We start from the raw sequence: 26,251 nt of genomic DNA on the forward strand, positions 1-26,251 counted from the left end.
TACCCACGACTTTAAAAGATCATTATTCTTTGTGATTATGATCCCTTTACCCATGGGCTTGAACAAATTCATCGGTCTATGTGACGAGATTGATAAAATCAATCCCTTTACCCGTGGCTTGAAAAAACATCAGTCTTTGTGACTGTCTTTGGGAACAGATGTAAAATATCATCAGTCTTTGTGACTATGATTGAGAAACATAACACTTTGGTTGGATGTTAAGACTTTTAGACACAGAAGCAGAACACTTCGGTTGGATTGGTTTGGTATCCACGGGTTTAAAAATCATCAGTCTTTGTGATTGTGATTGGGGAACATAATCCTTTGGTTGGATTGGTTTTAGTATGGCTAACACGTTGGTTGGATCTTAAGTCTTTTGGGCCAAGAAACATAACAGTTGGATTGGGAGAAAACACAACACTTTTACCCAAGGCTTCTAAATAATCATCATCAGTCTCTGTGACTAAGATTGAAACACTTTTACCCAAGGCTTCTAAATAATTCAAAAGTCTTTGTGACTTGAGATTGGGAGAAACACACAACACTTTTACCCATAACTTTTAAAAAATCAGAAGTCTTTGTGACTGAGATTGGGAAATTGGTTAGTACCACGGCTAACACTTTTGTTGGATCTTGTAGACAAAGAAACATAACAATTGGATTGGGAGAAAACACAACATTTTTACCCAAGGATTACAAAAAGATCATGTCTTTGTGACTGAGATTGGTAGAAACACAAGACTTTTACCCATAGCTTTACAAAAATCAGCAGTCTTCGTGACTGAGATTGGGAGAAAACACCACATTTTTACCCACAGCTTAACATAATCACCAGTCTTTGTGACTCTCACTTTTAAAAATTCATTAGTCTTTGCGACTGGATTCGAAAACATTACACTTTGGTTGGATTTGTTTTAGTACCAAGGTCTGAACGACATATGTTTGGTTGGATGTTGAAGTCTTTTAGACAAAGAAGCAGAACACTTTGGTGTGATTGGTTTTGGTACCCACGGCTTTGAAAGATCATCGGAGATCATCCGTCTTTGTGACTGTGATCCCTTTACCCATGGCTTGAAAAATTCAGCAGTCTATGTGACTGAGATTGATAAAAACAATCCCTTTACCCGTGGCTTGAAAAAATCATCAGTCTATGTGACTGAGATTGATAAAGACAAAGAAACAGAACACTTTGGTGGATTGGTCTTTTAAACAGAAACAGAACACTTTGGTGGATTGGTTTTAGACCCACGACTTTAAACAGTCTTTGTGACTGTCACTTTTACCCATAGCTTTGAAAAGACTGTGATTCGGAAACATAACACTTTTGATTGGATTTGTTCTAATACAACGGCTAGTACTTTTGGTTGGCTGTTAAAGCTTTTAAACAAAGAAGCAGAACACTTTGGTTAGATGTTAAGTATTTTAGACAAAGAAGCAGAACACTCTGGTTGGATCTTAAGTCTTTTCGACAAAAAAACATAACAGTTCGAAAACATAACACTTTTGGCTTACAAAAAAAATCATAAGTCTGAGATTGGGAGAAAACACAACACTCTTACCCAAAGCTTATAAAAATCATTAGTCTTTGTGACTGAGACGGGGAGAAAACTTTACTTTTACCCATAGCTTACAAAAAAAATCATAAGTCTTTGTGACTGAGATTGAGAGAAAACACAACACTTTTACCCAAAGCATATAAAAATCATCAGTCTCTGTGACTGAGTAATATGATACCCACGAGACTGAGACCAATTCGAACATTGATCCCTTATGTTACCCACGGCTTGATATATTTAGACATGGATCTTGTTCGGTTTGTTGTTTACGTCTTTAGACAAAGATACATAACAGTCTTAGACAGAGACTAGGTTGGGAAAAACAAAGGATAGGTTTCGTTTTGGTGGAAGGAAGATTGGCACCCACGACTTTAAACACTAGCCTGAGACAGATTCAAACATTGGTCTCTTATGGTACCCACGGCTTGAACTCTCTAGACATGGATCATGTTTGGTTTGTTGTTTCAGTCTTTAGACAAAGATGCATAACACTTTGGAGTGGTTTTAGTACCCATGCACGAATTCAAAATTTGACTGATTGGGAGAAAACAATCCCTTTTACCCACAACTTAAAAAGAATCATCATTAGGCTGTGTGACTTTGATTGGGAAAAAAACAAAGTTATTGTTAAGTCTTCAGTCTTTTTAGACAAAGAAACATATCACAGGTATGAGGTCTTCTAAACAGAACACAGGTATGAGGTCTTCTAAACCTTCTCGAAAACTAAAAGAATGTGTTGCTCTTCTTGTTTGTTATGAGCCAATATTTACCAATTTGATAATATATCAATGATATGTAAAGGTTAGGTGACAGACTAAAAAGTATGGCTCTGAAGATCTTCCTATGGAGCTTTGTAAACTAGGAATGAAGAAGTTCCAAAATAATTAAATCCAAAAGATCTTCCCATGGAGCTTGGTTGTGAAAATGCTAACTGGGATTTCTCCAACGTGCACCCATTGTTGCAAAAGCTTTCCCTGCGTATTTTCATACAAAACAAACAAAATGTCACCATAATGTATGAATGAATATTACCAAATGAGAAAAGTTTTCAGGAGGTTGGCTCGAGTTCTTTACCTAGTGGTATCAAGTAACTGTGTGGCTATGCCTTTTCATCTGTTAGAAGGTGAGACCCAAATCGCTCTAACTCCACAGATAGCTGGTTTAGCTTCTTCTTCACACACAATTGCTCCATTATCTAATCTATCATCTGAAGCTCGACATCTTTTTAATACCTCTCTTTGTAGCACAACGTTTCCAAACTGGATGGAGGTTGAAGGCGAGGAGGAGGTCTGTTTCTTTAACTGTCTTTCATCATCAGGAGGAGCTATAATCTTGAATGCTTCCTTAATTGGTTCTGCAACTAGACATCCAGAGACCCTCTGAGAGGAAACGAATAGATAAACCTACACATAACAAGTTAGTTCTTGAAAAACACCTGAGAAAGTAATTGGAGGCTACACATAACAAGGTAGTTCTTGAAACAACTGAGAAAGTAATTGAAGGCTATTGAAAACAGTTGGGCTATATCATCTTTCTTGTGAATGAGGTCTTCTCTATCTCTCAAAATGAAATTTCTAGTTTGGTTCCGAGTGCTAGTCACAGAAATGGAAAGAATCACAATAAAGTTGAAGCTTCTTCCTCCTTTAAATGTGGCAAAAAGTAAAGCAAGTATTCATTCCCAATAAGTTTTGTATCAGATCATTTGGTCGACATCAAAAATACTATAAATCATGTATTATGAGCTATGGAACTTGATCGAAAATGTCCGTGGATGGATGCAGGGTCAATTTACCTTACAATGTTGGTGAAGAATCCAATCCTCACCTAGCTCAACCTCCATCATTTTCACAACCTCTTGCACCTGCAATTACAAAAGTACCTCCGTTAAATCCTCAAAAAATAAAGAACCCAGTAAACATATAAATAGCGCAAGTTGAATATATGGAAAAAGAAAAAAAAAAAAAAAATGAACCTTTTTTTTGTGTGCAGGGGAATCATTTTCAGAAACCATAACAATGCGGCTCTTGTTGAAGGAAGGCATTGTGAAGGCTTTCTCGTTCAGCCAGCCCTGAGACCAATTAAAAAGCCAAGCACTTTGAATCAAATACAATTAATAGTCAATGAAAACATACGTCTTTCAACAGTACAGTGGACGAGCATCCAAACCTTAAAAGGGATTCCATTCATAAAAATCTTGTGAAAACCTTGATGGTTCTTCTCATCTGATTCATCCCCAGGAGCATACTTAACTCGACACACATCGCAATGTCTGAGAAGGAAATCGGATTGCCCCAACTCTAAGTAAAATTGGGTATAACTCCGCTTCTTTTTCAGATTTTTAGGTGCACAAGAAGATGAAGAAGATCCTTTCTTAAGCACTTCACTTCTGAATACCCAAAATTAAGAGATACACTTTATTAGCACCCTAAACAGATAACTTCAAAGAATCTCAAAAGGGATTGCTTTTTTTTTATATATATAAAAAGCGCAGAAATTAGGAATTTCCCATCGCTCGTTTTCGATTCATTCATGAACATACGAAAACCCTAATTCCTTACTCTATATTTGGGAATAGAACCCCAAAAGATGATTGATTTACTTACCTATCGGGAATCGCAGATCGACGCTGGTATGTATTGACGATGACGTTCCGATTTTGCTCCCAGACGGCTAAACCATCGTCTGCGTCTTCTGATGTTGTTACTGAGGCAGCGATTGTAGACGAAGAAGATGAAGAGGGCTTAAAGAAAGAATTGATTTTGGCTTGCATTGTTTGAGTTCGATGAATCCTTCTTCTCAGGTTTCTTTTTCTCCCCTCCTCATCTTCTGGGGATTTTGGCGCCAATTCGAAAATTTGGTAACCTAAATCAAAGTGAAATTTTGGCGCCAGTGGATTATTTTTTTGGGGGGTCAAACAAGTAATTTTCAGGCCGATTACAGAACCGGACAATGACATTGGACAGTTGCTTATTGAGGGCCATATTGTAACATGGTATGCGATGCACATAACAGTGTTGTGTAAACACTACAGCTTTGATTTGATGAACGTCCATAAAATGTTTAGATATCACACTACATTAGACAACGTCAAAGAGAGAACGGTGTGAAGTGAAGTTTGCTTTTATATATATAATTACATTTACATAGTATGTATTGTGGTTTATAAGTTACTTAATCACATGTATCTCACCGAAGATTAAACTCTATTAATCTACGTTTTCTCCCTGGCTATTACCTCTTTCCTCCTCTTCAACAGATCCCCCAACAAAAAATGTAATTGAGAAGCCTATCATCATATATCATCTGTCGGATAAAACCGAGTTGCTCCATGACAGCACGAAATCTCGAAATACATTTGGTAAATCTGCAATTAAAAACAGAAGGAACGAGATTCTCAGAATCATACAAAACTACTTGGAATTAAGATTCCCATGTGTATAAGAACATCGACGGTCAAGTGATATGATGAGATGAGAGGTTGAAACTGTTAAGAATGCATATCTGAGATAGTCTTGTCCTATCTCTCCAACCCATACGACATTTATTGGTGCAAAACCTTCATTATTTGGATGATAGATGAAAAGAGAAAAAATATTACCTCGCACAACTTCCATGGCGAGTGTGGGAATATCTACTTCGTCTTCAACCAATCTGTATACGTCCGCAAGCTGCAAGAACCAAAGTAATTTTACTGCTTTAGAGTGTCAATGGAGATGATAAATGCTACATATATATAACTCTGCTGATGTTTGATGTATGAACCTCTTCTACGTGAAGCTTCGAGTCCTCTGTGAGTGCAAGAATAAGTTTCCTGCGGATGCCTTCATCAAGGAGGAAAAGACGAGCTCCATCCTTAATGGTATCTGTCAAGTCAAGCTTACTTTCCCTAAATGTTTTATGAGTAAACTATGGATTTAGAATTCAAGCTTCACAGGGTTAACGAGTGAGAATTTAGGAGCAACGCTTATATAAAACTCGGTTACTTACATACGCTCTACTCGCAGATTAGGATTGCTACTCATTTTGGCGACGTTTTCCTTTGCCAGTGATAAAAGGTTTTCCAGCCTTTTCCATTGGAAAACACCATCTTTGAATAGAACCTGACAGGTGGTAACAAGAGTTTTGATTTCAGCTGATGCTGATAACAATTCAACAACATATCATATATAAAACACAATCAGAATTATCAATTTAACCTGTATCAAGCGTTCCCTAAGTGCAGGATTTGGATCCGTTAGAAGCCGTTTTGCTACATATGGATAAGCAACCTATAAAACAAGTTCGATTTTAGTATGGAAAGGGAAATATGAGTGATAAAATTAGCTAGTATCTGCTCACTTCAGGATTTATATGTCAGCTTCTGAAAAGAAAAATCAAAATTATAATCGTGATTTCACCTCTAGAAATTTAAAATCAGGCTTCAGCGTGAAACATATACCCTCCTGCGTAAGCAGAGAACGAATAACAAGAGAGAACCGCTCCGGAATACGGATAGGAAAGTCGTACACAAGCTTGTTGAATTGGCCTATAACAAAAACGTGACACCGTTTCTTCAAATGTGAAAGGGGTGCTCAGTAAAGAAAACAAACTTGTTTGAGGAAAGCAATATATCAATTACCTGTAACACTTCGAAAATTGAAATCTGCAAGTCCTTTCCCCGCAGAATTCTGCCAGATGGCTTCTAAAGCTGGAACGATAGGAGAAACATCGGTTTCCTTGGCCAAGAATCCGAGCCTAGTGAAATCATTTGCCATCTCCCCATAGTCCTCATTAACCGCATGAACAACAGCATCAATCAAAATTTGCTTGTTTTGCTGAGTAAAAAAGAAAGGATTTTGTTTAGACTGTGAATGACAAGGTCGCTAGTTACTAAGGTTATTAGATACCTCGAAACCATTAAACTTAAATTACCTGACTCAATACAGCAACATTACCAAAGTCCACATAAGCAATACGCCCATCCTGCATTGCAAAGATATTTCCAGGATGTGGATCTCCATGGAACAATCCAAATTCCAACAGCTGCCTTAGAGCAGCACTGACGCCAACAGTCAAGAATCCATTTAAATCGATACCCGCATCCTTGATGGCCTGAGTACAATTAGTAAAAGTCAGTACTCAGAGTCTACTGTATTTTGACTTTTTAGAAAGGTATAAAGGAATATGTATGGTTGGCCCCTATTTGAAAGTCATTACCTGTGGGTCAGTGCACCGAATACCATCGATCCACTCCATTACCAAAACCCGTGGACCACAAAGATTCTTGTATACTCGAGGAATTTTGACAGTGGGGTCATCTTTGAAGTTCTCCAGAAAGTCTTCAATGTTTCTGGCTTCCTGTAGGCAAGAACTTACGGTTAACCGGGATTATGGAACGACTCATTTTTTCAGATCATTAAAACAAAAGAACGCATAGAGTCAAATTGACAGTTATATGAGATACCAATGTATAGTCAAGCTCCTCCAATAGCTTTTCTCCAAATTCATCAACTATTAGCTCTGCGTTGCAACCAAGTTTCTGTATACTGAAGCCATTTAAGAATGAAGCGAGGGTTCGAAACAGAAAGAGATCCCGGTAAATTATGGGCTCTATTTGTGGTCGCTGCACCTGTATATACATAACATAGATGTCAAACCCAAACTCTAAAACAGTTTTCAGTTTGATAAGCCTGTATGACATATCACAACTTTCAAAGAAGATAAACTCTACAGCCAAAGAGATTTTTTCAATTTAGAAGAACCTTGATAGCAACATCCTCTCCAGTGGCACGTAGAGTAGCTCGATAAACTTGGCCCAAGCTTGCAGCCGCTATTGTCTGTGAAGAAATTTTGCTAAAAAGGGCCTCAAGAGGTTGGCCTAACTCTTCCTCGATGATATTGAAAGCAACCTACAAAGTCCTTCAGCACTTAGCTTCACCACACGATAGCAAATGATAACAAGAAAAATATCTGGCTATATGAATTCCTCAAAAAGATAAGATTTTTTACCTCGTTAGGGAATGGAGGAACATCATCTTGGAGTATGCAGAGCTCGTTCATGTAGTCTTCACGGATGATATCAGGCCTATTCGCCAGAACCTAACCCCATGTAAAGATATGTTAGCCGAAAGCCCGGCTAAAGCAATAAAAGTCCTCACAATAACATGGATCAACATACCTGACCAGCTTTGATAAACGAAGGCCCCAAGTTGCACAACAGGTTCCTAAGCTGGCGAGCACGGAAAGGGACAACTTCCTCATCCCTTCCAACCATAAAGTCATACATTAAAGTAGACCAATACAACCCAAGAGTCCAAACAATCTCCACACCCCTTGAAGCAAGAGAGACCACTGATCCTCTTGATTCCAGAACTTTACTCCTCACCTGATCACAAAAAACACCATTAAATCCCAATTCAAGAATCCTTCTAAGGAAAGTACCAATCAAATCCAAGAAGATTAATTAAGTCTAACCAGCTCAAATTAAGTGAATTCAACAAAATTGCAACAGAGATAAAACAAATGAAATTGGCTGAAACTATTTGGGTAAAATCGAACTAGAAGCAATCATACAGTCTCCGGAGAATACTTTCGGAAGGGAACGCAAACGCCTCTCTCGATATCCAGCTGCTCAAGCGCGGAGCTCGATTTCCCTACCCTATCCACCCCACTCATCGCCGTTGTCATTATCGAAGCGTCCGTAGAATTCCGGCCGCCAACACCCGTCGACGCCGCCGCTCTAACGGTAAAATTAGAAGTCCGTACAGCTGAGAACAACCTGCTCCGCCGCAACTCCACGGCGTCGATAGAAACTATACTCCGCGATAGAGCATCTCTCCGATCAAGAACAGCGCGGTTTGTTCTCCGATGACGCTGATTTAAGGAGAAATTAGGGTTTACAAAACTATTGCAGTGAATCGACTCCATGGATCAGCAGCGATGTACGGAGGATGATGATCGGAAGAAGAAGAAGAAGCAAATAGGAGTGGATGTGTTTCCGTTGGACCAATATTTTATAATTACCGAAAATAGAATAATAAATCGACTGCCACAGATTATAATTATATATATCTACAACTTCACGTCTCTAAAAGCCCACAACATATGTAATCTTTAGCAAAACGACCCCAAAACTCCCTTTTTTTTTTTTGTATGTGGCCAAGAAAGGTGCAACGTTTTGGCAAATAAGAATACATATTCGTATGGTATACAATGAATGATTAAACCATGGAATACTACAAGTTGACAAATATATTACCAATATTTACATCATATTTACCAATAATATTGTCGTCTTTGTATGTTACACTCGTTGTAAAGAAAATGTTTTTTTTGATAAATAAACATTCATTCAAAAAAAAAAAGAAAAAAAAAATTGAAGACAATGTTTTGTAAATTAAGATGACTTTATGTTTGTATAATATTAATACCCATCCCATTACGACTACAAAGTGTGGGCTTGTGGCGCCATTTGTCTCAATGATCTACTTGTCATCAGTCCACAGTCCTCTCAAAGCATCTCAGTTCAAATTCAGGAATCGTGTCTGATCATCATTCAATTTTATTCAGATTTTGTTTTCATTGTTTCCCTCTATGTTTCTATCAATCATGCCCCAAATTAAGCAATTTTTTTGTTAATTGTAAACGGAAAAATAACTTCCGTTTGTGTTTGGTATTTGCGTTTGTCAACTACAAAACAAATACAGTAGTGTACAAATAAAACATCTACATTAATATTCATAAATGCGACTTTTAGAATTTAGGCCGAGCTGGGCGTTACAATTAATATGTGCAAAATTTAGGCTGCGTCGTCTTGATGATTATGAAGCTGAATATATATAGTTGAGAGCTCAACACACCTACTTTTACAAAATTGTGGCTCAAAACACAAGCTGTATTGCTGGGCTTTAAAGGAGAGCAGGGATGGTGGCCACTCGATTAATGTATATATCACTTCATGCATGGTACTTTCCATGATCCACCATCATATATATCATGAAGTCATTTCCTACTTTTAATATTAAATAGTGTAGAAATTGTCATAGTACTTGCATCTATGATCATAAGAATTAAGTTTAATTTCTTGCTATAAATCAGCACATATATATATAAATCTCTTTGTACAGTTTGCTTTGCTCCATTGTTCTGCTTCGGTCTTTAATAGTATTAGATTCACTATGATGCCTTCTTGATTCAGACGTTCCCAACAAAATCTTTACGTACCTGGCTTGGGAAAATGATTCGTCATCCAAATCAAATAACATACTTTATCACTAGAAGTTCTTATCACAAAACATTAATTAGTACTGTCTTGTGTAAAGAAAATATAATGCTAGTATAGATATGTACTATCTGGACTGGACTGGACGAGTCGACCGTTTCCTTATTTTCTAAAAGTTGAACCGACACGATCAATATATATGTATGTTATTAATACTCCAACGAAATATGCATTCAGTAAATTTGTATAGCAACAAGTGATGTAAAACACGAAATAAATGATGATTATCATGACTCATGAGCAAATAAAGAAAACCCCCAAATTTTCATTATTTATTTTGTACTGACATCAACCTATCCAGAATCTTGGGCCCATAATGTCAGGAAAAAAAAATAAACGAACTATAATAATAAATTTTCAATAATGAAAGAGGTCCCGAATATAAAAAGACTCTGTGAGAAGAAGAAAAAATAAGAAAGATATGTGCGAATTTATTTGGGAGAACGAAAGAAAGTTAATATGTTCGATCGACATGGAAAAAGAAGTGACAAAGTGGGGGGGGGGGGGGGTAATGGGCAATGGGGAATCGACACGTGTGCCCACATTCCGTTGCTAAAAAAGGGTGTCACGTGCGCCCATCATATGAATCTGCTATGAAGTGGGCAAGTAAGCAATGGGGAGTCAACACGTGGAAAAGTTGGCTAGAAAAGTAGGGAAGGTCACGTGTGCCCATCATTTTATTTTATCCGTTTAAGTCTTTTCTCTTCCCAAACTTTTGGGGGCCCTTCTCTCTAATTGGATAGACACCTTTTGACTTTCCTTCTTTAGATTTCTTGGTCGTTCTTTTTGGAAATTTATCATTCTGTTATATTTTGTATATCAATTTTAATTAATTTTGTGTATTTTGTTCTACTATATTATTTATAATTAATTAAATAATTAGAGAATTTTGATTATGACTTTAAATTATCTAAAATTGTTAATTCCCGCTGCTTACTTGATAGATAAAACTGTAACTCAAATATGTGATGAATAATTTTTTACAAAACAAAGGTTAATTTGTTAAACCACTTTTTTTAATACTAGGGATACAAAGAAAAGAATCATGTTTTCATTGTGTCTCCGTAAGTAGGTAGGCTTCTCATAATTAATTTTATACATTATCAAGTTTCTACCAATTCATTTTTTCTCAAAAAAAAAAATATATGTGATGATTAATCAATAAATGTTATTTCTAAAAAAAGTTACTGTATAAATTTTCATGCATAAATTTAATATTCATTGAGCACGTGTTTATTTGTTTAAGTGATAAAGGAGTAATCGAATGGGCTACTATATATGTTACCGAATTGATTGTAAATTTTGCTGACTGTAGTTGAACTATGGCCTATATACAATATATGGTTGTGATTAAACAAAGATAATTCACTTATTCTTCCTTATATTTAAACGACAATTATGAATAGAGTCAAACTAGGGATTGTAAATAATTTCAGGAATTATAACTTTGATTGGTAAGTAATTTTTTCTGTAAAATGTAATCAATTTTGAATTTTTTTTACGGAACTACAAAAAATATTTCAACAATATAACAAAATATATGGCTTAAGAACCATGATCTGTATTCATGGAAAATGATCTAATCCCTTATATATATATATAAATACTTTTTTAAAAATTGAAAACGGCTAATTAAACTATACTGTACATGTATATATCAGTTTCTTTTTGAAGTACCAAATTTAGTAACTTATCAGGTATTTATTTACATTATCTGAATGCTAATCATGGACCAAATCAAACATGTCATATCATAAAATTAACATTCAGTTTTGATTTGTTATTTTTATCAAAGAAAACTTTGATATATTCTTTACCATTCCATCTGAATTATGAGCACTTGACAATATGATACATGTTCATTCAAATCACACTTGAAAATATGATACATGTTCATTAATCAAATAACAAAATGATAGTACAAGTTATTAAATTGGCTCTAGCTAGTTTGACCCACACCAAATCGACCAACAGGACAAAACACATCAAATGCATATAAATCAAAATAAACCACAAAAAAAAAAAGCAAATTACGCAAGGACCTGCATAATATATACATGGTAGATATATCAGCGTGGATGATTGGAAAATCAAATTGAACCAGTTCTTCTTTGATGATGGACAACTACATGTCTCGGACATGGAAGACGTTAGGGTTCTTAACGACGATATCATACATATGAATAGAGTTAAACTTGGAGAAGTCGCGAGGGAGAGATATGAGATCAATCGACGTTCTCTTGTGGAACTGGAGCAGGTGATCGGTGTTGTCTCCATCGTAGTACCTCTCCCATCCAAGATTCTTCAAGATCTTTTCAAGTGATCCGTACGAAGAGACAACCTCGCTGGTCGGAAGATGGACAAGAATCTTCCTCCTCATCCTCTGCTGCTGGCTACCGCCGGAAGAGGAAGATTCCGACGAATCTCCGGTGGATTGGTTGTAAGGATTCTCCACCAGCCTCATCACTCCGTTCTTGTTGAACACCCACACACCGGACATTGTTGTTATATATATATATATATATATATATATATATATATTTATGATTTACGAGCTATTGCTAGGGTTTTTTTTTTGTGGGTGTGATTTTTATCTTCAAAAATGAGTTTGTTAGTTTTGGTGAGGAGAAGGAAACTGTGTAGATGGCGCTATATATATATGTCAGTAAAGGGGTGTATAGATACTGACAATTATATTATTATGTAATATTTATATATAATAAATGTAAATTTCCCGAATTCTCGAAAAGGAAGAATCTTATCTATCAACAATTTATTTATCATTTTTGGACGCAAGAGAATAATAGCTCCAATTCCAGAAAATCAAAGTTAATTTTTATTCTGATTCGATATCGAATGCTAGGGATGAGGGACGATTTAGTTTTCATTGTGGAAACCTTCTTCTTAATTATATTTATTTCCTTTAAGTCACAGAATATAAATTTGGCAAGATTTCACAAGAATTAGATTCTTATTGTAAAATTAATTAACATGCATCTACAATGTGTATGGAATTCAAATACGGCAAGACTTCTTCTAGTTTGCATGAGCTCAACCTAGCATCGCTTAGCTAGTTAAATCCAGCTTCTTTTAGTTACCCATCTTATTAGTACGTAAGCACTTAATGGTCATGACACTTACAATACTGTTATAACCTACCAAAGATGGTAATATGAACCAGTGCCGGCCCAACATTAACGAGGGTCCTACGCAAAATCTAAAAAATGTGTTTTTTTCACCTATAGCTTTATAAAAGACCATCACTTGATATTTTAAGGCCTTTTACATATCCTACAAATGAAAAAGGCTTTTTACATGTAAATAAAAAAAACTTTATACATATCCTTAAAAAAAGGCCTTTTGTTTAACAAATTTTTAAATGAAATAGGCTTTTAAAATTTTGGGCCCGAATCTTTGGTTTCACTTGCTTCCCCTGTGGGTCGGGCTTGATATGAACATATGTCAAACGATTAATCGGGAAAATGCATTAATTGAGAAAATGTCGGTGTCTTTGGTAGGGAATGCATGATCGGATAATTACAAGTTTCATCATACATTATGTTAGTTTCAGAGTTTTATATATCAGTAAATATGCCAGAAAATCGTTGTTATTCTGAGTTATTAGACTAATGTATATAGTTTGATGATAACAAAAATAACAAAAATGATTTGTTTGTTTTGTTAGTAGCCAGAGCGGGTCCAACGTAATTTAATGCCCAAAAACAAAATAAAAATTGATGCCTATTTTTTTTTATGTGAAACAAAACAATACAGTATTTTTTAAAATGAGTTTTTTTAACAAGAATTGAAAAAAAAAATATATATTATCCAAAAAACGTAGAATAACTAAATTTTAAAATGAGAAACCAAACATATAAACAAAAAATTCAAATCAAAACATCAACACAAAATAACAGTTTATCATCACTTTCAATATAATTTATAATCTTTAGTTTTTAAAATCTAAGATAAAATAAGACATAGTTGAGATAAGAAGAGAAATTGACAAATATTGAACAAAGATAAAGAGAAATTGTTAAAGAGACGGTAGAGAAGATTCAGAAGAGACTGCCAAATTTAGTAAAAGTTTTAGGTGATTGTGGCTTTTATTTTTTTAAGAAATAGGTTTTAGTATTTAATTTAAAAAAATCGTTAAAACTCGTATCTAGTAGGATTCAAACTCCAAGAACAAGCAATACACATAACCACTACACTACCAAATATTTCTTGAACTGATGTCCTCTAAAAAATTTATATAATCTGCTGCCTAAAGCAGTTGGTTGTTGGGCTTCTGCTCCGGACCGGTTATGAGTAGCGAAATGAAAAAAAAAATCTTAAAAAGTTATGTTTTCAATATTGTATATAGATATATATATGTAAAATAATTGGTATATATATGTGAGAGTAAAAAAAAAAAGAATCATTTTAATGAAATAATATTTGTGTGGCCTGAAATTACATTTGAGATATGTGTATATCACCCATTCACCTTGGATACCACCAAGATCCAGAGCAGTGTATGTTTTTTTTTCTAAAGCATAAAAGTTTTTTGTTTGAAATTTGATTCAGTTATACTTTGAAGTTTTGACAAATTTAAAAAGCTGAGCTGCCTTTAATATTGTTAAATTTTTAGTGATATAAATATAAGTTTTGATTATTCTTCTTTTTATATGTATGTTCCAGCAGAAGAGCGAAGGCGTTATGGTCACGTGGCGTCACGTGACTATTAATATATACTGGTCCTCCTTACTCTCTTTTGTCGGAGGCACATAGGGGCCTTTTTAGTTTTTTTTTTTTTACCTTTGTTTTGTTGTGAGTCTTGTGACCATATATATATAATAAAACAACAATAATTAATACTATAATATATACCTTATACATTTCCCATCTTTATTTTCATGTGAATTCGGAATATATTTTTTAATTACTATTAAACATTAAAACCTATGAATATCTCAACTTAAAATATGGTAGATTTTTGTTTTTAAATGGTAGGTTAGTTTATATCCCTGTACATTGCATTGGAGACGTGCAATCAAAGTATCAAACCAGTAAGCTCTGGATGTTTTTTTTTTTTCAAATTCAGCCGGAAATCCCCGGTTACAGTTTTCGAAGTAATTTACTACTATCTCCTATATATTGCATGTCATTTTCCGTATTCAATTATTTCCTCTTTCTTTATAGATCCTTTGCTTAATTCTCTCGTTTACATATGCAATGTGATAATGACTAGTTTCAACATCATCAGATTCTGCTTCTATCAATAATTTTGTGATAATGCAATATTCAATAAAATATAGTATAAATTTGTGGAAAGATATATATATATATATATGGACAAAAAGTGGCATACAAAGCACAAATGAATGTGAAAAGAGAGACATGATGAGAAAATAAGGGAAGTGGGAGCGAAGGCCCTCGTGGGAGATGATGCCAAGCCACGCTCCTCATTCTCTTCAACGTAACACTGAACACACACAAACCCAAGGTATTAGACTTTTAGTCTTTTTGTTCCTCTTTTTACTTACCGTTTTAGGTCCATCCTAAGCTGACATCTCTATATAAATATACAGTAACTTATATACTACATGCTTTGCTCGTGCATTTTATAGTTATTATATAGATATATACTTTGATTACTTGAAGCTAAATGAATTTAAGAAATTATATGAAGAGTTCTTATTGTATTAATATAGGGTTCGAAAGTTGTTATGGCAAAAATATTTCGTTAATCCAACAATTAATTACTTTGCGACCGATTTTAACTTATTGTATTGGATAAAGAGTATTTGTGCTATATAAAGAAGAAATAGTGATAAAAAATTGTCAGCAATCATTGGTTATAGCTCAAATCCATATTGTTTTTTTTTTTTGTAGTACTATATGTCACAATTCCAAAGAAGGGCACATCATATCATAACCTAAACCAGAAAGAGCCAGTTTTTTTCGGCCGGTATGGATAGATCTCAAACCCATATCCATGCCCCATTCCACAAAAAAACACTCGTTCATGGTCGTTAAAAAAAATGGCACCCACACAACCATACTGATATTAATTGTTCTTGTTCTCATGCATCTTATGTCAGCACCATTTGCTCGTGTCAACATCCACAAAACCAACATAGAAGTAGTTATATATTATTTCTAGAGGCTTCCGAGATACACTTTTCATAGATTATTCTCATTGATCCATTCATGTGTTCACGTTAGCTAACCCAACTTGATTCAACCATAAAGTTTTCATCACAACTGTTTTTATATGTATTTGCTGATAAATTTTACTATCCCTAGACGTCAGGAATCTCTTAATCTTTGGAGTTAACTCATTCTATTTTTTTGCAAGCCAGTGGCTTGTGACAACAATATAACAGGTAACATTTAACTTTTTATTGAAAAATTTGTTGATTGATTTTGTTTACGAGTTACGACCACATCTTTCTTCTTTCTTTTTTTCTACTCTGAACATATATATCAGTTAGATTACATTATGAGTAATCGATCTTAGAGTTGTTCTTGATCAAATTAAACATGTTTATATATACCCAAGCTTTTTCAAGAAACCTTCATATTAAGAATATAATTATATAAGGTTCGTAAAATAGATTGTTAAATCTATTCTTCATAGTTTTCTACCTTTACTTTTGACTTTTCCAATCTTAGTTTTCCCTCGGAATTTTTTCGATCCAGCTGTTGAGCGATCTAATGCATATCAGCATATGAGGCTAAGAAGCTTCAACTTTCATTTTAGAAAGCTTTTATGTTTTCTTTCTAAATAATACATATATAAGGATATAAAGGTTTAGTGGTATCCTTAATTACGAAAGATATGCTCGAGTAGCCAATGAGGGATCGATTGGTGCCAGGTCACCCTTATCTTCTACAACGTAGAATAATTCTGTCAAGAAGATGACTGATGACACATCCCGTTCTAATTTTAGATCCCTAACATTACTAGTATTGGTATTTTTTATTTTTATTTGTTTTTATTAGGCTATGCAACGAATTTGATTCGAAACTAGTGAATCTCTATATCAGGATCTAATTTCCTTTCTATTCAAAAATATTATAAATTATATTTTCGTATTTCATACTGTTTTGTATAATTAACAACCATAATTAGTGTAAGCATGAAGCCATTTTTTTTTGTTCAATCTCGTATTAAATCCTAAAGTTAGAGGACATCATTTTCATCATCACTTTGTTTCAAAATATATATACTAGTAGTATACGTTAAGAGAAGTCTATATAATAGACCGACTTAATTGTTTAAAACGGGTAACTAAGGGCGTCCATCCAACATCTCAAGTTCAAATAATGCGTTATTGAATTTTATAATGTTATTGCAGATACATTTTTGTTGTATTGATGATAATTCTAAAATTAAATACTTATAATGCTTACGAAAAAATAAGTGTGGCAACGCCATTTTATTCAGACTATAATTAGTAAAAAATGAGCACAAACCTCTTAATTAGTGAAATGAATACAATGTATTTTGTGGTTCACGGTGCAAAAACATATTACTACTAAACATCTCAATTACGAGGTGCTGCACGTATTCTTAGGTTAACAAAAAGAATATGAACTCCCAAGTTGCCAAATCGAATAATTGGTATTTGGTACAAAACTGAAACTTTTATATATTCGTCTCTTTCTACACTATATATATATATATATATATATATATATATTATATTATATGCTTGTGCGTAATTTAAAAGACCCATCTAATTAGAACATAAAACCGACAAATAAAAAACGTGTTACGTACAATGTTAGATAGAATAGATTCTACAACTTTGGATGATAATTGATACCTAAACAGCTTATAATAAATACAGTATTAACTGTGACAACCTTTTCACGTAATCCATCGTTTACAAATGAAATATTTCCTAGTCATATCATTTGAGGGTCATCTACTGCTTGGCATTTCGACGGTCAATTTATACTACTAATACTTTACTCTAGTTTTAAGGCAAATTATCTAAGTATAAATTAACATGAATCTCGATGTCCAAAGTATCATAATAAATTGATGATATTAAGTGGATGAGTAGTAATCTTGTTGCAAAAACAAATGTTCAACCTACCACACACACTGAAAAAGTCGTTTGGCTATCATTTCCATATCATGTTGATATTTATTTTAGAAATGGATGATTAAAACTTCTTTGGATTATATACATGCGGCATTAACTGTGAAAACCTCCTTGACGTAAATCATTTATTAAATGTTTTGAAAACGATATATATTGACATATTGTGAACATATTAGCAAATTGACGTTTATTTATTACTGTCATTTTCACGGGGTTTTATTAAATTCTATATTTTTTTTTCTCCAAAATATTTTATGTTTTTTTTTTAGAAAATAGTTATCTTTTGTTCTTGGACTTTTTCCTATTCACAATCTACCATTTCTTGTTTATAGTTTATTTTAGCTTCCAAGGCAATTCTTAATTATGAGCATGAATATTGATCGATGCCTGAAGTATCCAAAAAAGTTTATATTAAGTGATGAGTTGTAATTTTCTAGCTGAAAGTAAAAATTGTGTTTAACCATCATTGTCAAACTTCTGATCAGATTGTAAACGAAATGACAAATTTTATTGCAATGGTAAAATCATCTAATAAAATTGCAAGTTACATCATTTTTAATTTAGTCTCTTTCACACAAAAGAAAACCATTCTTCCATTTTCATAGAGCACTTGTTAAAGCTAAACCATATACCAAATTAGCCGTCAGATAATTAAATTCTCAATGGCCAAGTCTTTAGTTTATTACACTCTAAAAATAGAAGAGTAGACTTAGCTCACCAAAAAGACTAGTTCAGATTTAGTACCAGAGAAAATCTCTCCTTTTAACCCCACTCTTCTACAACTTCCTCACTTCCCCTGCATAAATACCAAACGAGTGAAGCCATTGAGGTTTAGCAGAGAGAACACACAAGATGGGTCTCAATGCCTCCCTTTCTCTCTTCTCCCTCACCATCTTACTTGTCTTCTCTAAGGTCGTTACAGCGGATAACATCACGCTGGCCTTTGAGAAATACTCCAATTTCAGCACCATGAGCAACCTCTTCACCCAGACTAAACTCACTGTACCCATCAGCAAATACCAAACCATAACCGTGCTCGCTGTTAGCAACGATGCTATCAGCTCCATCACAAACAGATCCGACGTTGAGCTCAAGAACATCCTCATGACTCATGTTATTCTTGACTACTACGATGAGCTCAAGCTTCAGGGGATGAGGGAGAAGAGCATAATGCTTACTACCTTATACCAGACCACCGGTTTGGGAGAAGAGATGAATGGTTTCTTGAACGTTACCAAATTGGAAGGAAGAGTTTACTTTGGATCAGCAGTGAAGAATTCACCTTTAAACGCTGAGTATGTCTCAACTGTGTACCACAATCCATATAACCTTTCTATAATTGAGATTAGCATGCCAATCGTGGCTCCTGGACTCAGCCTTGCAGTATTACCACCTCCACCACCACCCGTTCCTATAGTTCCATCTCCATCTCCATCTCCCATAGATGCTTCAATGGTTCCTGCTCCATCTCCCATGGTGAATGCTACAACAGCACCAGGACCAGCTGCTGATGCCTCAGATACTGTTGTCCCAAAAACTACACCTACAACAGACACACCGGAGGCTGATTCACCTGCTCCTGCTCCAACCGCAGATAATGAGAAAATTGAAGCTGCTGATAAAGCTAAACCATCTTCTTCTGCTTGTAAGGCTGGTTCGAGATTTGAACTCATTCTCTTGCTAGCATTTTTCGCTAGCTTTGCTGGGTTCTAAGATAAGTGATGTGGGTTGAAGACAATAATGGTAGGTGAGATTCAAAACAATTTTTCCGTAGCGTTTTTTAACCAAGAAGAGGGACACGACCACTGGAAGTGAAAAATTTAAGTGTAATGAACTTTCTACTTCTCATGCATTGTATCTATCAGCCATTTTGAATGCAAATGTGATATTTGTTTGCCCTATTGATTTTGTAACGCATTTCTAAGTGTGTTAGAAGTTAGACCATACTTTTAACCAATGCAAAGAACGTTAAAACCATGCATGATCCCAACAACAAAGAAACGCTTCTGCATCGTTTTGCCTCAAGAAACAAGATGAATACGAGTTAATCCCAAAAACTACACGGATCATCTTCTATCAACCAAAACAACGAGACTGCACTTACAGTGCTCATACCAAAACAATAAAACTGAACCTAATAAATCTGACATTGCTCTAGAAAGTCTTCTATGGCGTCCTAATTGATTAAACTGAGGCTAAGCAGAACAAAGAACAGATTCAGCACAAGAAGAGCATAATTGTCTCTTATTTGATCTTCTTTATGATGTCCTCGATGACTTCTTCCATATCAAGTGCTTTCATTGGTGCAAATGGACGTTTCATCTCCTACATAATGAGATAAACATAACCTTCAGTTTTTTTCTTTTCTTTCTGAATTTAGATCGAAAGGCAAAAACATATTCATAATGTATACTCAAAGTAACACAATGAAATTCTATTAACAAAATATGTTACCAAACTAAACTGCCTCAGTATTTTTTTCTTGTTTCAGATTAGCATTCAACATGCCCCTATTAAATGTAAACGACAAAGACCAACTCACGATGTTCCTAAATGTCATTCCTGATGACTTGTTACAAGAAAGTATCAATTTCGTAATGAATAAGGATCTAGAGTTGATTTTCACTCTCATATTATATATGTGCGTCTAAAGCAAGTGGTGTTACGAAGTTAGTATTAACAATAAACCTTAGTCAAACGGAACAAATTTCACACAGAAGTGAGACAAATTGAGATATGTTTTCAAAGAATTAGAACAGAGTGTTTTACCAAAAGACTGATGAATGTTTCGCCACCTTCCTCCCGGATCTCAAAGCAACCCCGCCTTGGCTATTCGAGCACATCAAAAGAGATAATTAGCAGACGGAGAAGAAAGTTTTATCGAGTATAATACAATGTGACAAACATGATCTAACATAATTGTCAATAGCGACCAGTCATGACAACACATTCTGAAGTAAAAGATTTACCTTTTCAGGATTCAGAGTCACCGTGCAGCCAGTAACAGCTCCCTCCAGACCTTCCTTCACCTGAATAGCCCTTGTCTTGAACGCATTGCATTGTTTACTTCAACAACATAACAAAAAGAAACCTCTGTGAGATAAGAAGACAAAAAGCACCAGAAACAAATCCTAGTTTTCTCCATTTTCAGAAGGAACATGTCCTAATAACACATTTCAATTAAGGTTAAGCTAGACAAGAAGAGAACATAAATCATATAGTAAGCTCCCCTCTTCATAAAAGGTGGAAAACACAATGCGAGCAAAACAAAAAGCGTTTCATCTTCATTTGCCCCAGCTTATACTATACGAAACCACTAATCAGTAATCACTGATACGAAAACTTATGCAGAATCGAGAAGAAACCCTAATAATGGAGAAATAGAAAACCCTAGCTTCTACAGGGACACAAAAGTCTCACCAGACTGTTCAATAACATCAAAAGTTACAACCTTTTAGCTTCAATTTCAAGGAGTATACCTAAATTTCCACTCTTACGAGTCCCTCCAAATTCTCATGAAACCTAAAGACAACACAAAAATCGAAACTTTATACAAAGTGTTTACCAGTGCTCTATGACAATCTTCGTTTTCGTTGGGTCCTCAACCTCTGGCTCTGGCTCTGCCTCTTCCTCTTCTTCCTTCTCAACTTCCTCAACTGCTTCGTCTTCCTTCTTTCCCTTCTTCGCTTTTCCAGTCTCAATCGTTGGCTTCTTCCTCTTCGCCTTCTTCGGCGAGGCAACCTTCACCGGATTAGGAGCGGATCCAGCCGCTTTAGCACCGTTTTGTTGAGTCTCACTTCGAGTTCGACGACCCATGCTCCGAGTCACTCTAGACGACGCCGTCGTTAAAGGTTTCGCCTTTTCTTCTCCATCGGTCTTACTCTTTTTCGGCGGCATCGTACGGACAAGTGACAACAACAACAGCAAGCAAACAGGGTTTGGTCGAAAACAATCTTCTTCTCCGTTCGCAACTTTTAAGAACTTCTGAGTTCTGATGTTGGTCTCTCTCTCTCTCTCTCTCGCTCTCTCTTACCGCTCTTTCTTACTTTTTCGCTGATTGATTTGGATGAACGGTTTAGATTAATCCTCTTGTGTTTGCTTTTTTAACCTTCGGAAAGTAATCTGAATGAACGGTAGCGATTTAATTTACGAGGGTTATAATGTTTGACTTTGACTGTTCGGTTGCACGAGCGACAAGTATGATCATCTCAAGGTGGCTAGTGTTTTGCTTCTAAAGGCCACAACTACTTGCCGTTTTGATGTGGTGATAGAATGATTTTTTTTTTGATTCCAGTTAATCAGTTATTATAAATTGAAACTTTTTATTTAATAAGTTTTGTTAAGAAATATTGATTTTTTTCTGATTCACAAACTAAGATAAAATCTAAAAGTAACTTTAGTCTTTGTAAACTTTTCGCTTTTAATGCTTTTTGGTCACTAAAAACTTTAACAGAGATTTTACTTATCTTTAATGATGATTAAAATATATACTGAAATTAAAAATATCCCCCAATCTAAAAGTTTACCCTACCAAAACAAAGAATATAAATTTAATATATGGCGATTGTTGAAAGTATATGAATTTAGCATCTAAAGAGACATTACTAATTTAATCGCAATACAAAGTTGCAAGTAAGATGCTAGCACGCTAATGCTTGTTAACCATAAACAAAATCAAAAACACCAAAGCAGTTCTTGTTCTTGTCTGTGCCAGGCTCAAAACCAACTTTAAATCACAGCAATATGAACGGTCCGAGTATTTATCACAAGGCACAAGGCGGATGCTTTGGTTAAGAGCCTTAACAAAGACCAAAACAGGAGATTAGAGAGGATCCGATAAGCCTTTCAAACCAGCGAGGTGTAGTTAGGGAAGAGGTACATCAGCCGGTTCAGAGTTTCAGGATTAAACTTCCGAGCAAATAGATAACACGGACGTTGCTCTCCTTTCCATAGACACGGCTTTACTGTCGTCACTTTCTGCATAGAGGATGTTTATGGATCAGTAACAGAAGAATCATGGTAATAAGAAGAAGGCTCATGTGTTTTACCTTTAAATCGCTTGTGACATGGTAAGCAAGTTGGATGGACTGCATATCAGATCAAAACCGCAAATTAAGATCGCAGATAAGAAAAATCTAACTGAGCTGATTGAGAAAGTGAAGAACAAGAGGAACCTTGATTTTCCTGATGAGGTAAGGAGTGATGTCTCTTGCATTGTACAGTTTCGGATGCCATTTTCCCTCAGACCAATCGACATGTGTGACCGACCAGTTTGCTATTCCCTCTGGATCAATCATCTGAAAGAAAGAGACCATGATAAAGTTGGAGTCAAGTGAGTAGTTTAAGGCTTAATGGTAATAAGAGGAAGACGCAAGCAAGCAGTACACTGACATTGAAAAGAGTTGGGAAATAATGTTCGTCCGCATAGCAGTTGCGTCCTTCCATATTCGGCTGCGAAAGAAAATATCAGTAGTTCAGGAAAATGCCGCTTGATTATAAAAATGCTCACCACATTCTAACATGTCTCAATATCCTACCATATCGTCTCTATGCTATAAAGAAAGGAAAACACATGGGTGTTGTTTGAACATCACACAGCATGACCACCATGTCAATAAGCTACAATCTCAATGGCTAGATCACTGTCTAACTTGACTAGATGACTTAGTTTGATCACCAAATATGCAGAACACAAATAAATATAATGGGAGAATTGCAGAATAAAGTGTCACCAGATAGAGAATATTCGGACATACTACAAGATACGGCCTGGCTTCTTAATATCAACTAGCATGTGAACATGAGAACGCATGAAATAGAAGGCTTGCTTACCCTACAATAAAGCTTGAATTTTGTGTAGTAAAGACTGTCCGCCATGACGACTATAGCATGTCTCCTCTTCATTGAAAACCACTGAAAAAGATGATTATCAAGACGCACAAGAAGATATCAAGCTTCAAATAAAAATCAACTGGAAAAGAATTAATCAGGAATAAGAAGTAAAGGGAGGGATGATAAAGATAGCATAAAGAAAAAAAAATGTCACATCCATGACTACAATAAAACATGACCATTATTTTTGTCTGAACTGTAAAATCCCTTCTACAAACTTCTTATATAAACACTTTGCAGGAAGAAGAAAGGGGAAAATATGATATCTTCACACATAACACAAACGCATACCTGTGAGCCTTTCCGAAAATCCTTCTTTTCAACCTCCGGCAGCATACGTTGTGAATACCGACCAGATCCATGTGGTCCAGGATCCTCAAAACTGAGAATATGCAAGATGAAGATACTTAACACCAGAGAAGACGGGATGACAGCAAGACATCAAACAGATTCAACAGCATGAGTAAACTGTAAGCATAATAAAACAACTTACCAATCAATGAAGCTGAGATTAGCGAACATCAAGTGATTATAGATATAGTTAAAGTCGAATAGCGGTACACAACTGCCAAAGAAGATGGTAAGGGTAGGATTATTTAAGCATTCATAAAGACCTTAGGATATTTAATATCAAAGAGACGATGATTCAATCACCTATCTGAAAGCAACACAAAGTGTTGATTATCAGGATCAACGAGAGCATGAGCTAATAGCCTTCTTTCTGCATCAACCATGGATATCTGACCCCAAGAAACCTGCACAAGATTATTCACAACTAATAACAAAAATCACAAAACCGACGATATTGGTGTAGTCAGTCTCATTTACCTTATGACTGTGAATATCTCGACCAACAAAATAGCTGCTTGCATGTACAGGACTTTTCTTTGACGCGTGCACATAGATTGTATATTTGTCCTCATGACCCTGAGTCAACAAAACCCCTCATTCCGTCATACGTTTGACAAAGTTACATCTCTAAAGAAACTCAACCTGATTAAAAGGGAAATTTTAACGAGAAAATCTTACACGGAGGAACATCTCCCAAAGAGGCTCAAAAGGCAGCGGTCCAGGTGTTAAGAACATGAAGGCTATCTTAGGATTCTTTATCTTAGATTGAGGTAGGTTCAGAATTTCATTCATCACAACTTGAGCAGCAGCTTCACTGTCAGTCAATTCCCTCGAAGGCACAAACAAAAACTGTTGGTATAAGGGACATCCAGGACCAGAAAACATGTAGCACGCCACAGAATTCCGGGGAGGATAAACGAATGCGGTGATGACAACAACCGCAACCAGAACAACTAAAGTGATAATCCATCTCGGGCCTTTAAAAGGAGGCCTTTGACGAGACTCTGACATGACCACCGCTTTTATCTCTTAAGCTACCACCGTTTGAAGTATCAAAATCATCTTCTTAAACTATCTCACTCTTCAGAATCCCTGAAAAACACATTAATCATGGAGGGAGAGCTCATAAGGTATCTCTAATTATATAGGGAGTGAGCAAGAGACAAGAGATATTGTGAACAATGTAGAAATACACAGCTTAATCCAGATTCAAATTTGTCAAAACAGAACATCTCTAAGCAATGATACAAAACCACTAAATATAAGAGTCAGTTCCTTTAATCGGAAAAGGTGAAACCGGAATTTGAAATTCAAAATTCTGATGCGCGTGGTGGCTAAGAAGATCATATCACTATTCGTCGTCAAATTTAAGGTAGACACAGAAACTGGCCAAAGCGTAATATAAATCATATTTGCAGCTCTCTGAAACAACAACACAAACAAAAAGGAGCGTAAGGAGAAGACGAAAAAGCAAAAGATCGAACCATAAAAAAACCACCGGTAGCGCAAATCCGCCGCCACGGCACTTGGCGGAATAGGCGGAGATACGAAAGAAACAACTGCAGAGAAGCGATTAGGATTCCCTCGAAGAGAATCTGAAGATCGAAGAATCTTCTCAGTCCCTAATCTCCCCCACACAAATCCAAAGCGCCTCTCTCTCTGTCTCTGTCTCTTTCTCTATCTCTCTCTCTCTCTCTCTCTCTCTCTCTCTAAGCACTAGAAACGGTCACTGTAGCTCCAAATGAGGAACGAACGGACTTCTCTTTTTTTCAATTAACTAATTGTTTTTTCTTTTTAGGGAACTCCATAATCCTTTAGGGCATTTAGGGCATCATTACTGGTGGTTACTCTTGTAATTGCTTTAAGTAAAAAAATAATAAAAAGAAGAGAGAGAAGAGAAATCAGAAAGAATCGATGCTTGGGGGAGGACTGGAAGAATCGTTGCTTTGGCTGAAATAGAAATGTGTCACTTGCTCGTTGGTTCATCTTTTAAAAAATAAATAAAAAATGAATAAATATAATAAAAATATTTTTTTTTAATCTTCTGAGAAATCTTCACCCATTTCTCCAGTAAAAATGGTCTTACAACG

The 26,251-nt window shown here is 35.4% G+C and overlaps 5 protein-coding genes and 1 pseudogene across 7 annotated transcripts; 1 reads left to right on the top strand and 5 right to left on the bottom strand.

The window, feature by feature from the left end:
• Positions 1-2,155: 2,155 nt before the first annotated feature.
• On the bottom strand, positions 2,156-4,499 carry LOC104717055 (protein CHROMOSOME TRANSMISSION FIDELITY 7-like). The gene is made up of 6 exons (XM_019231119.2): positions 4,160-4,499; positions 3,723-3,942; positions 3,529-3,624; positions 3,349-3,417; positions 2,631-2,959; positions 2,156-2,530 (listed from the first exon to the last, which is right to left on the bottom strand). The coding sequence occupies exons 1-5, from the start codon at positions 4,324-4,326 to the stop codon at positions 2,666-2,668; spliced, it is 846 nt and encodes a 281-aa protein (XP_019086664.2). The 5' UTR covers positions 4,327-4,499; the 3' UTR covers positions 2,156-2,530; positions 2,631-2,665.
• Positions 4,500-4,660: 161 nt separating this feature from the next.
• Positions 4,661-8,717, bottom strand: LOC104717054 (protein ACTIVITY OF BC1 COMPLEX KINASE 1, chloroplastic). The gene is made up of 14 exons (XM_010434567.3): positions 8,109-8,717; positions 7,714-7,920; positions 7,545-7,634; positions 7,298-7,444; positions 7,000-7,164; positions 6,753-6,893; positions 6,468-6,647; positions 6,175-6,370; positions 5,954-6,081; positions 5,753-5,824; positions 5,544-5,656; positions 5,319-5,442; positions 5,155-5,224; positions 4,661-4,920 (listed from the first exon to the last, which is right to left on the bottom strand). The coding sequence occupies exons 1-14, from the start codon at positions 8,460-8,462 to the stop codon at positions 4,856-4,858; spliced, it is 2,052 nt and encodes a 683-aa protein (XP_010432869.1). The 5' UTR covers positions 8,463-8,717; the 3' UTR covers positions 4,661-4,855.
• A 2,967-nt stretch (positions 8,718-11,684) lies between these two features.
• LOC104717056 (flowering-promoting factor 1-like protein 1) lies at positions 11,685-12,427 on the bottom strand. Its single transcript, XM_010434568.3, has one exon. The coding sequence runs from the start codon at positions 12,314-12,316 to the stop codon at positions 11,942-11,944; it is 375 nt and encodes a 124-aa protein (XP_010432870.1). The 5' UTR covers positions 12,317-12,427; the 3' UTR covers positions 11,685-11,941.
• A 6,343-nt stretch (positions 12,428-18,770) lies between these two features.
• On the top strand, positions 18,771-19,819 carry LOC104717057 (fasciclin-like arabinogalactan protein 5 pseudogene; annotated as a pseudogene). Its single transcript, XR_015568422.1, has one exon. The product of XR_015568422.1 is annotated as a fasciclin-like arabinogalactan protein 5 pseudogene (transcript).
• An 80-nt stretch (positions 19,820-19,899) lies between these two features.
• LOC104717058 (uncharacterized) lies at positions 19,900-21,995 on the bottom strand. Its single transcript, XM_010434570.3, has 4 exons — positions 21,484-21,995; positions 20,888-20,984; positions 20,688-20,747; positions 19,900-20,243 (listed from the first exon to the last, which is right to left on the bottom strand). Exons 1-4 carry the CDS (start codon positions 21,813-21,815, stop codon positions 20,163-20,165), a joined length of 570 nt encoding a protein of 189 aa, XP_010432872.1. The 5' UTR covers positions 21,816-21,995; the 3' UTR covers positions 19,900-20,162.
• A 505-nt stretch (positions 21,996-22,500) lies between these two features.
• On the bottom strand, positions 22,501-25,994 carry LOC104717060 (glycosyltransferase BC10). Of its 2 annotated transcripts, none has more exons than XM_010434571.3 (11): positions 25,646-25,994; positions 24,840-25,253; positions 24,639-24,737; positions 24,465-24,565; positions 24,304-24,375; positions 24,102-24,192; positions 23,751-23,831; positions 23,310-23,369; positions 23,093-23,215; positions 22,967-23,005; positions 22,501-22,895 (listed from the first exon to the last, which is right to left on the bottom strand). In XM_010434571.3, exons 2-11 carry the CDS (start codon positions 25,170-25,172, stop codon positions 22,764-22,766), a joined length of 1,131 nt encoding a protein of 376 aa, XP_010432873.1. In that variant the 5' UTR covers positions 25,173-25,253; positions 25,646-25,994; the 3' UTR covers positions 22,501-22,763. The 2 variants fall into 2 exon arrangements, with proteins under 2 accessions (XP_010432873.1, XP_087325489.1); XM_087469363.1 differs by having other exon boundaries at positions 24,465-24,550; positions 25,646-25,957.
• Between the last annotated feature and the right edge of the window lie 257 nt (positions 25,995-26,251).

This window comes from Camelina sativa, chromosome 10, assembly GCF_030686135.1.
Source record: "Camelina sativa cultivar CO46 ecotype springtype chromosome 10, ASM3068613v1".
In the NCBI taxonomy this organism is placed as follows: Eukaryota; Viridiplantae; Streptophyta; class Magnoliopsida; order Brassicales; family Brassicaceae; genus Camelina; species Camelina sativa.